Source organism: Sorex araneus, chromosome 5, assembly GCF_027595985.1.
Source record: "Sorex araneus isolate mSorAra2 chromosome 5, mSorAra2.pri, whole genome shotgun sequence".
Taxonomy (NCBI): Eukaryota; Metazoa; Chordata; class Mammalia; order Eulipotyphla; family Soricidae; genus Sorex; species Sorex araneus.
Genome location: NC_073306.1, coordinates 92,993,533 through 93,005,221, shown reverse-complemented (window position 1 = coordinate 93,005,221; position 11,689 = coordinate 92,993,533). Strand labels below are relative to the sequence as shown.

Genomic DNA, 11,689 nt, shown 5'->3' with positions numbered 1-11,689 from the left:
ATACAACTGGTGGCAATGACAAGTCATTTATATGTTAATGAAATGTTAATGTATATTATTTTTATTATTTACTATACAATTTCTTATCCAGTTCTTGCAAAACAATGCATCATAATATCTCACATTAATTGAGCATTTACTATGTTTCTCCTAATCTAGTAAGCACTCTATTTTCCTGTGGAAATCTCACTGAACATCCTCCCTACCCCCATCCTATATATTTGGGATCTGAAGTGTATGGAATACAGTAACATGGCACTACCAGGCATTTAGAATATTGGATCCAAGGTCTGAACCTCTACACTTGAGCCTTTGACACAGAGATAGTAGAAACAGATGTATTCTCATGTACTGGCTATCAGTACCTGAGACTCCGAACAACTAATACTGCCCAAGAAATCAAGGCAGATCTTGCAAAGTGATTACATGTGCATTTGGTGACAGTGGAATGATTAGAAATTTCTGGGCAAAAATAAACAAGTTTGGAAAGGAGCTTTTCAGGCAGTGGGAAAGTCAGTGCAAAGATACAGGTTTGAAAGGACCACACCTCTCCAAGCTCCAAGGACAAGAAAGAATGTCTGTATTTGAATTAGTAAGAGGCTAATGAGGATGTTACAGAATGTCTTGAAAAAGGTTGAGGAAGATTTCAGTGCCCAGATAAAGAACCTGAGTTGTTTTCTAGGCAATTAGGAGTTGGGACTTTTCAAGTGAAAGAGCGACATACTCATTTGAAAGATGGCTCTTAAGGCAGTGTGACTGCATGTCCTTTGTAGAAGGGAAACCCTAAGGAGCGAGCCTCACAGGCTGCTGGCTAGCCATGATGCAAGGGACAAGGTGAGGCTAACTCCAATCTTCCGTAGGAGAATCCAGGCTATGAGACCTGGCTGCAAAGTTGCAAGAGGCTCTTCTCCCTCCTGGCAGTTTCCCCTGGAGCCGGGTAACATCCTTGACTTGGCAAGTAGAGCACAGGTGTCCTCTTAGGCCCCAGGCAGTCCCTTGATTGGCCCAGGGTGGAGTTTGTACATGACAGGTCCTGCACCCTTCAGACACTGTCTGAACTGAAGCTTTTCCTGCTCACTGAAAGGAAGAGATGAGATTCCCGGGGCCCCTTGAGCAAAAGAAAACGGAAGTATGAGGAGCAAGGACAGGTCCATAGATAGAGACACCACACTCAGGGCAAGTTATTTCATTTCTCTAAGCCTCTGTTTCATGGAGGTAATGAAAGTAACCTATGTCATCACGAGAATCCAATGAAATTGTTCAGGAAAGCACTTACACCAGCAAGTATACGTTACATGCAGAACGTGTCATCTGTTAACACTTCTTCTATCCCAGAAGGTAAACGAGGGATAATTTCCTAGATGTTACCTAGGAAAGGGTATTAGTTCCCATAGTCAAGTTGGCTTTCCCCTACTCCTTAAATTCTACCACCTGAAATCTCAGTGGGAAGACCAGCAGACACAGTTAGCAATGATGGAAACAGGAGTCCTCACGAAATGACAGAGACTGATGACTCATCTACTAACATCATACAGAATGCAATGCACCCAGAGGGCAGGCCAGTGCAGGAAGCCCAAGAACAGGGCTCATCAAAAATCAGATTCTTTGTCCCAATCTTCCACCTCTATCCAGCTACAGGTCTTTTCATACTTACGTGCCCTGTATTATCTTTTTTTCTTTCTAAAATTCGCAATTTCCTCTCAGCTACTACCCTTCACTGGCCCGTTTTCTGTAAGGGAAGGGGATATTTTTCCTCAGGACTTTGCTCCATATCACAGATGTAGCTCAGTGGTAAAGTTTCTATTTGCATGTGTGAGGTCCTGTGTTCAATCCCTGGCACTATGTGTGAACACACACACACACTCACACACATGCCCTTGTATTTTGTATGTTTTCCAGAGAGTAGCAAGATGAGGCAAACATCTCAGCACAGAAATATTCAGGACTGGTGACTTTGTCTGTTTGGCCAGATGGAGCTAGATCTTCTGGGAAGCAGTGACATCCTGGCGGTTGTTGGACATGATGGTGACAGAGCAGAAGGGAAGAACTCAGAAAAAAACTGTGGTCCCAGGTATGCCTAGGGAAAGAAAAGGGAAGGGAAGAAGGATGAGTCTGTCTGTAACAGGAGATGAGCATGGGCATCTTGGTGATATGAGCACTGAACAGCAGGAGAAGATATTAAACCAAGGGTAATTCATATCCAGAGCTATAGCTCAGTGGTTGAGGCCCTGAACTCGATCCATGAAGAGGAAGGAAGGAGGGAAGGAAGAAAGGAATGAAGGGAGGGAGAAAGAGAGAAAGAAAGAAAGAAAGAAAGAAAGAAAGAAAGAAAGAAAGAAAGAAAGAAAGAAAGAAAGAAGATAGGAAGAAAGAAAGAAAGAAAGAAAGAAGATAGGAAGAAGGGAAGAGAGAGAAAGAGGGAGGGAGGGAGGGAGGAAGGAAGGAAGGAAGGAAGGAAGGAAGGAAGGAAGGAAGGAAGGAAGGAAGGAAGGAAGGAAGGAAGGAAGGAAGGAAGGGCAAGAAAAAGGAAGGGAGGGAGGAAGGGAAGAAGGAAGGAAGGAAGGAAGGAAGGAAGGAAGGAAGGAAGGAAGGAAGGAAGGAAGGAAGGAAGGAAGGAAGGAAGGAAGGAAGGAAGGGAGATAGGAAAAAGGGAAGAAAGAAAGAGAAAAATTCACTATTTCCTTGCCCTGCTTTTTCTTCATAGGTTGAGCAATACCCCAAATTACATTGCTGTTTTCTTGTCTGCTAGACTATTGCTCTTCTCCAATAGACTTTGAATCTCATTTGTGACTCTGTTTCTCAGATTCTAGAACAATGCCTTGCACACAATAGGTTCTCAATGTGTCCAGAGGAAGACTGGATGTTCATCATAATCCCTATTCTGAAAAATCTCAGCCCTCCCTGATCCAAAACTGAATGGTCCCTGAGTTTTCAGTAAGGGCAGGAAGGAGCTTATGATTATCCCCTGCTCTAGAAGTAGAGTGCCACCAAGCTGTCATTCCCTTGGAGGATGCTCTGTCACCTTAGATTTGAACTCATACTGCAAACATCTTGCCTGGTATTACGTGGTTTGTGCGGTTGAGAAGTGATGGTGCCCTTTGTCATTACTTACCTTTCACCTGGCTCCAAGGGCAGCACCATAGCCTAGGGGGTCCTTGAATAGGTTCCTCTTAAATGTTAGCTGGAGCTGTATTTTAGTTTATTGGCAGCTGGGCTCACAAATAAGGGAAAAGGAGGTCCCAGAATTTTCCAGAAGCTAGAACTTGACCTTATTGTCTTTGCAGTGAAGCAGGGCTGATTCTTCTATCACAGAGTATAAGGTCTGGGGTAATCATGTCTCCCAGCTTCCAGAGAAGGAATGGCTTGTGACACTCAATTCACAGAGAGCATGTATCTGCTAGCCTGGTGAACAACCTGTTTCAGTGATCAGGTCTTGGTCCAGATAAAAATTGCCAAAGACTACCATTTTCGTAAGTCCTACGATGTGCTTCTTTACCGAGCACCTCCATAGGAAATAGAGAGTCAAGTCCCACTTCATCTATGAACCTAACTTGGGTAAGGTACACTGTGTGCTTTGCACACAGCCCATGCAGATTCAGTCCCCAGCACCACACATGGTCCTCTGAGCCCCATCAGCAGTGATCCCTGGGCACAAAGCCAGAAGTAATCCCTGAACACTGCTGGGTAGCACCCCCACCACCTAGAAAAAAAATCAATCTATAACTTACCTGGGTAAAAAGTGAAAATGCTTATATCTGGATATTTTATAGACATAAAACCAGGTATCCACATAAGAGTATTACTCTGCAAGTGTGTGTATATGTGTGCTGTCAACTGTAGACAAAAATGCCCACATTTTAGAATCATCAGCTTTTGTACATTACATTCCCAAGACTGGTTCAAAACTTATTTTTTATTTTTCTGTTTTTTTTTCTTTTTGGGTCACACCTGGCGATGCATGGGGGTTACTCCCAACCTTGCACTCAGCAATTACTCCTGGCGGTGTTCTGGGGTCCATATGGGATGCTGGGAATTGAACCCCAGTCGGCCGCGTGCAAGGCAAATGCCCTACCCGCTGTGCTATCACTCCAGTCCCAAGACTTATTTTTTCTTGCTTGAAGGTGTCATGTACTGAATCTATGTCCTGGTTAGGAGTTTGAATCATACACATCTTATGATACATGAGGCTATGGTGTTATCATATTGGAGGTCTTGTCATTGTTATTTAGCAGCAAAGTCACTTATTGCCAGTCTCTTAAAGTTCCTGGGCCTTGGTCTCCCAATTCTCATTTTAAGAGTTAGTTATATGCCTCCATACTCCCGCCAAGCTGAGTCTCATCTAGAGCCCCAGAGAGGGGTGGGTCAGCCCAGCATATTCCCCAACAAAGCCCAGGCAGCCAAAAATCTCCAGAACCCTATTGCCGCCATATTCATGGCCAATCTCCACACCTCGAAATGAGCCGCAAGATGAGAGTGAGTCTGCTGAAAAACCCAGGTATGTGGGATTTGTGACTGAAATATCCAGACTCCCATGGAGTTAGAAGTGGGCAACTATCCCCCTCCACCCCCCATTCTTCCAAGAGCCTGGTATCTGGCCCTTTAGAAGCTCATTAACAGACATGACCCAGAGACTCACAAATAACTCTTGTAAGAGAGCCACAAACTGCAGAGATACCTCCAGATCCCAAAGTCACCATCTAGTTAAAAATTTAACTCAAGCTCTATCACCCTACTCAACATTTTAGAAGTCCTGGATTGTGTGGCAGCAAATGCACCTGTATGACATCCCATACTCTATGCCACTGATGTACCAAGACTAGCACACTACCTTTGATGGGGTGAAAAGTAGAAGGCAGCCAATCTTGATAAAAGAAAAATATGTACTCACGCACAAGGCTCAACCTGTAATAACACATTAGTAATTTTTTTAGATCATTTTTAGCAGATTATTCATAACAAACTCTGTAGCACTGTGCACTGTAAGCACTGTCCTCCTGTTGTTCATCGATTTCCTCAAGCAGGCACCAGTAACATCTCCATTGTGAGACTTGTTGTTACTGTTTTTGGCATATCAAATATGCCATGGGGAGCTTTCCAGGCTCTGTTGTGTGGGTGGGATACTCTTGGTAGCTTGCCTGGCTCCCCGAGAGGGATGGAGGAATCAAATCCGGGTCGGCCACATGCAAGGCAAATGCCCTACCCGCTGTACTATTGCTCCAGCCCCCATAACAAGCAATACAAAATAAATTATTTAGGATCAGCCTTTGGGGCAGGCTTGGGTGGTAGTGGGAAAATTCAAAATAATGTGGTGGGAAGGTATAATGGTGGTGGGATTGGCGTTGAAATATTGAGTGTAATAAAAATTTTTAAAAATGAATTAGTTAGCCCAGGGCAGAGAAACATTCATTCAAAAGGATGTATGAACATCATTATTCATTGCAGCACTCAGTACAATAGCTAAGAAATGGAATCAGCCTAGATGTCCAACAACAGGTAAGTCGATCATGAATATGTGGTATATATACACAATGGAATACTATGCAGCTATAAGGAATGATGAAATCATGCAATTCACGGCAATATGGAGGGAACCGCAAGACATCATGTTAAGTAAACTAACCCAGAAGAAGAAGGAGAAACATAAGATGAAATCACTAATATACAGAATGTCCTGACCCCACACCAGGCTGTCTTCACTGGGACAATTTAGGGCGGGAGGCAAGTTGAGTTTCCCTCCCTGCCTCTCCGAACCCCAGCAACTGAAAACCTCCAGAACCCAACCACACAGCCATGGTCAAAGACCCTCTCCACAGGCTCAAACAGGCTTCATCTATGGGGGAATCTTCAGGACCTGTGACTGAGATCTTCAAGCTTGCTTGAAATGGGACTGGGCCTCTTCCCCCCAGCTCCCCAGTTTTCCAGTAGCTTGGCAGTCACACCCACAAACTGCCTCCAGCGTCATATAATCTCATTAATGGTCAAGATCCAGAGACTATAAAATAAAGCTCCCAGAAGAGAGCAACACAGAATGTCCTTAGCATGTAGCCACAAATGTGGTCATGCAACCCATTATACTCTATCCCACTGATAGACCAATAGTGGCACACATTTATTTGGGTTTAACATACATGTTTGTAATCTCTTATCTTCACACACCTTCATCTTATGATGGTGGGAAGGTGCATAAAAATAAAATTAAATTCAAAAATCACTTATATGAGGTTTTTAGAATAACTGGATGAGGGAATGCAATGTTTAAATGGGTGATGCCCAGATCAACCTTGGCCCCAGAGAAGAAGAATTAGTGAAGGGGAGAGGGAGAAGAGACAGATGAGAAGCAATAGGGGTTAGGTCAGGGGATTAAGGTACAAAGGTGGAGTTAGAAAGATAGAGATGGAGCTAGAGCGATAGCACAGCAGGTAGGGCATTTGCCTTGCACATGGCCAACCTGAGTTCGATTCCCAGCATCCCTTGAGCAACACCAGGAGTAATTCCTGAGTGCAAAGCTATAAGTAACCCCAGTGCATCACCAGGTGTGACCCAAAAAGAAAAAAAAATAGAGACAAATATTCAAACAACAGAGTCAACACTGAAATCAAGAGACCCAAACTTTAACAACCAGACTTAGAAAAATGGCTTTCAAGAGGGCACGCTTAGGAGAGGGTAGGGGATCTATGGAAGGAACCTGGGGACATCAGTGGAGGGAAGCTGGTGGTGGTGGTGGGATCAGTGCTGTAATGTTGTAGTCTGAAACTCAATGATTAATAACTTTGTAAATCATGGTGCTTTAATTTAGAATTTTAATTTAAAAAAAGGTTTTAGTTAGCAGGTCTCCTTACAGTGTAAAAGACTCCATCACTGAAATAAAATTTTAATAGAATACTAGGCTTTTCCCCTCATTTAGAAAAATCTGACCTATATCCTGGCTTCTTAAACTGTGGAGCTTGTGTAACTGGATGCAGAGGTTATGGGGAAAAAAGTTTTGTTTTAAAATAAATTTATTTATGGTTTATGACCAGTAAACGTTGGATCTATACACCTATTTTATATACCTTTATACCTGAGGGCTTGTGAAAATTTCTCAGGTACAAGCAGGCCACAGGTTGCTGTTGAAGAAGCCCTATGTTATATCCACCTCATGTATAGAGACTGACCAAAGTCAAGTACAGGAAAAACGTTAAATGTCTTAGTACATGAATATATCAAGGTTTTATTTTGTTCCTTCCCTCCAGTCTGCCCTCCCTGCCTCTCCCCCCGCCCAGGTGCCTTTCTGAGTAATTGAGTCCACAAGGATATTTCATGCTCAGCTTGTATGATCATTAGTTTTAGAGAGTATGCTTGAAATAAAGGCAAGGAGTTTATTTGATACCTTTATTTATATGCAAAACAGTGCACCATTCATGAGATATGAAAAACTCGTCAGATAGAAACCAGATTTTATCTATTTTCACTACAAAATATTGCATTATATAAAGCAACACAGACACAAAAAAACCCTGAAAAAGACTAAATCTTTGGATAGCAGATGTGTTTTTTTTTCCCTTGTCTCTAAAATACACTCCTTGTTTTTAAGAGTTTCACAGCTGAGAACATGAAACATTTTCAGGTTATAGACTTTTCTTTTTGGTCGTCACAGAGGAAAGTAGTTATGAATTCTTTTTTTTAGGAAAATAACTTAATTTCCTAAAATTATCCCACACACCAACATCACACACACAACGAAGCTACTCTCCTTATAAACAGTTTGTAAAGTACTTTTCAGACAGAACTACAAATAAGAATAACAACACTTTTTTAAAAAACTATAATAGTGAAGTGCTAGTGTTTCCGATCTCACAACAAAAGAACTGTTCAAGAACAAACATCTTAATATATAAAATATGTTTAGAAACAGGGAGAAGTGGGAGGTTTGTTATACAAGTGCAATATAATTAGAGTCAAAAAAAAGGACCACAGTATAATCTCAACAAACACGTAAAAATTTAGACTTAATTATTCCACAGGAAAAAGTGTAAACACTCGACTATAAATAAATTGGCACAGAGTATTCAAAGTAAAATTATCACCACTCTGAAAAATAAATGTCTTGAAAAAAATACTCTACTCCTTCTAACATAAATAAAAATAGGTTGTCTTTTTCTAACTGCACCTATGGGTCCACATATTTAAGGTCACAAATAGATGTTTTTGGATATATAAAGGGGCACTTCGCCTGAAAAAGCAGATATTAAATTCTCCATTTAAATATGGATATTCTTGTCTACATGAGTACCATACCTATGGGTACCAATCTCACTAAACTCACTTCTTCCCAAAATGTTCTATTTGTTCTCCATGTCTGTTTCCAACCTCAACAAGCGAGCAGGGCTTGTCTGTTGGACCTGGCTGCCAACACAGTCTTCCTTTTCAGAACGGAACGGAAAGTTTTCCAGTTCCGCCTTCCTGCGCCTTAGACCTGGACGGTGGCGGGGGGGGGGGGGGGGGGTGCCCTCCTCTTCCTCCAATGTTTGGTGATTTGTCAATTAGAAGGAAATCCAGCTTGTCAGAAGTTGTCAGCCTATCCTCGAGCCTCCGCACTCCTTCCCTGAAAACACGAAGCTGGCGGAGATGCGTGCAGGAGAACTCGGTCTCCAGCGTGCTAAAGCAACAGCCCTTACTGGGATCCCGACACTGGAGGGGCGGCTGGAGGGGCGCCTCGGGTACCACCAGGAGGTTCGCAGGCCTGGCCTTTCCCTCCTTCCCCCCACCCCCCACCCCCTCACGCCCCAGCCCGCGTCTGCAGCGCGGGAGCTCGCCGGACAGCCCACCTGCCACCTGCCACGCTTGCCCTGCAGGCCCGAGGCCGGTACCGAGCTCCTTCCCCGTGCAGTCTCTCGCGGCCGCCGTCCCGGGGGTGGCCACGGCCTCCGCCCTCAGGCCGCCGGCACCGAGTGGGGGGCGCGGGGGGCGCGCGACGTGCGGGCCTACACGTCCAGGACGTGGTTGAGATAGGAGATGTAACAGATGGCCAGGCGCAGGATCTCGATTTTGGAGAGCTTCTTGTCGGGGGGCAGGGTGGGCAGCAGCTTGCGCAGCTCGGCGAAGGCCAGGTTGAAGGCCTCCACGCGGATGCGCTCGCGCGTGGCGTGCGCCGAGCGGTACTTGGCCGTGGCGCGCCGGCGGCGCCGCTTCTCCTCGCGGCTCAGCTGCGGCGGGTGCGGGTAGAGCGCGGCGCGGCCGCCCGGGCCGGCGCCCTCGGCCTCCTCCACCGGCTCCGGGTCCGACACGCTGCCTAGCACCTTGGCGTCCGCGCCGCCCAGAGACTCCGGGTCCGAGTGCGCCGAGCTGGGGTGGTCCGAGTCGGCGGCCTGGTCCGGGCTCAGCATCATCTTGGGGGCTGCCCGGGAACAGAGTCAGGCGGTCAGCGGCATGGTCCCTGTCGGGGCGGGGCGCGAGGGGAGACCCCAGACCGGGCCGGGCCCGCGCGCCCTCGCCCCCTGCCCGGACCCCCAAGCCGGGCAGCGGCTCTGCGGGCGGCGGGCGCGGCCGACGGCTCCCGCCGCCTCGAGGCCCCCCGGGGCCGGGCACGGAGCTCGGGGCACGGAGCGGACCCCGGCGCGCGCGGAGGGGCCGCGGCCGCTATTCCCGCGGAATAAAGACCCTAAGCCAGCGCCGCGGCGCCTGTCGTCGGGAGGCTGTGTCCTACGCCCCCGTCGGCGTCCGCAGCACCATCTGTCGCGTACACAGCCGCGCACAGGGGCCCGGGACGCGGCGACCGGAGACAATGCGGCGACAGCGCTCGGGACAGCGCCCGGGGCCGAGCCGCGAGGAGGGGCCGCGCGGGGAGGGGCGCCCCCCGCCAAGTTCGGGGCTCGGCGGCGGCCGGAGCTGTCCGCGGCCCCGCGGCCCTCTCAGTCTGTTCGGTAAGGAGGCCCCCGGAAAGGCCGCATCCTCCCGAGCGCCCAGGGCCCCGCGGGCTGCGCCTTGGAGGGGCCACAGGACCGGGGCCAGCGGCACGGCCAATCCCCAACCCGAGGACGCCGCGCTCCCAGGGAGACAAAAGCCGGGGAGGCGGATGCGCTGAGTCTTGCACTCGCTCAGAAACGAATTCGGCTCCTAAACGACTTGCATTTCCCTAGGAGGAAATCAGCACCTCTAAGGCAAAATAAAACAAATGCTCCGAGCGTACCCGAGAGACTCCCTCCGGGCTTTCCGCGGATACACTTACAAGAGAGCGACTCGAACCGACACAATCAGCTGCAAAGGGCATAAATAGGCGAACAGTGGGGGAAAAAATCACAATGAGCCACAACATAGTTGTAGTTCAGTTAAAAGTTCCTGGGTTGCTCTTAAAGCATTTCATTTCTTCTCCAGATTAAGAAAAAAAAAATCATAGAAAGCATGTCGATCTGCATTTTAATATTTTGACAATTGAACTGAAATACATCTATAGATGCAATATGAATAATCTAACTTAGTTTCGATGGGTTGGGGGGAGATGATTTAAAGAAGTCTTACCTTGTAAAAGCCTTTCTGATAATCTTTTCTCCAATCTTTTAGAGTTAAAATTCCAGGAAAAAGCAGGGGGAAGAAGTCCCGAAGTATATCAAAAGCAGCAAATATTTATTACATTCAAAAAGGAAAAAACAGCTGTCATCTCGCTGGTTTCCACAGCGAGGGACGGTAATATTTCAGGATGTGGACACAGGGATGATTGTTCACTTAGTTGATAGATCAGAAACGTCTTTTCCTTTTAATTGTTCTCAAACATTTCCGGAAATTCGTTGTCAGGTGTTTTTTTTTTTTTAAACGAAGTGTTGAAAAGTCTTCTTCTTCTGGGTCTCTATAAATAACAAAAGAGATGCAGAGATAACCAGATCACATCAAAGGGCTGATACCTTCACTTTCTAATAGCGGAGGAATCAATAAGGAAGATAAGGAGGATGGTTAAGATAAGATTCCGCACTTGCTGGACTCTTTTCCTTCCCGCAACCAGGCTGAGCAGAAACTGGGAAGTGCAAAGCAGAGATGCGATCTTGCTCAGAAGTGGGTTTTTTGTTTTGTTTTGTTTTGTTTTTTGGATAAGGCTTTGTTCAGCTGAGGTTTCCCCCAGTTCCCAGGAACACAATACTCAGGGTTAGCTTGCCTCTTCTAGCTCTTTCCTCCTTATTTGGATGTTGCTAAACAGACACTTATTTCCAGTTTCAAAGTCTTTCAAGGTTTGGTTCCCTCTCCCCTCCCCAGCCCACCGTTTTTCTTTACCTTATAATAGCAAAACACATATAGTCAGTGGCTTGGAGATGCTTGGAGAAAGGTTGGTAAAAAGTGAACGTCTTTCAGAGTCCCGGTGACAGGGAGGCAGAGAAAACAAGAGAGCGGGTGGAAGCACCGGAGGGAGCCAAGAGAAAGAGAGGCATGTGGCTTCTTGGCTCTCCTGGTACCAATTGATTTCGCCTGGAGATGGTGGAAGAGATAAAGGCTTAAGAAGGGGGATGGAATTTTCCCCCTAAAATTGATATTTAATGCGAAATCCTATTGGACAGAAACCTGGACACTAGTCACTTAATTGGACTTGACATCTGTCACAGTGTGGGAGTTTTCACAGCCCAAATATTTTAGCAGATCAGATTCCCACTGAATCTGTGCCATAAAATAAACAGTTGAAAGCAGTCCGTGATGGAAACCTTAGCCTCTGCGCAGTCTCTAGCTA

The 11,689-nt window shown here is 46.4% G+C and overlaps 1 protein-coding gene across 3 annotated transcripts; it reads right to left on the bottom strand.

Annotated features, from left to right (window-relative positions):
• Positions 1–1,825: 1,825 nt before the first annotated feature.
• NHLH2 (nescient helix-loop-helix 2) lies at positions 1,826–11,393 on the bottom strand. 3 transcript variants are annotated; one of them, XM_055139460.1, is made up of 3 exons: positions 11,242–11,393; positions 10,498–10,822; positions 7,365–9,376 (listed from the first exon to the last, which is right to left on the bottom strand). In XM_055139460.1, exon 3 carries the CDS (start codon positions 9,366–9,368, stop codon positions 8,964–8,966), a length of 405 nt encoding a protein of 134 aa, XP_054995435.1. In that variant the 5' UTR covers positions 9,369–9,376; positions 10,498–10,822; positions 11,242–11,393; the 3' UTR covers positions 7,365–8,963. The 3 variants fall into 3 exon arrangements, 2 of the variants coding, with proteins under 2 accessions (XP_054995435.1, XP_054995436.1); XR_008630247.1 differs by lacking the exons at positions 10,498–10,822; positions 11,242–11,393 and adding an exon at positions 1,826–2,077 and having other exon boundaries at positions 8,808–9,369; XM_055139461.1 differs by having other exon boundaries at positions 10,498–11,393.
• Between the last annotated feature and the right edge of the window lie 296 nt (positions 11,394–11,689).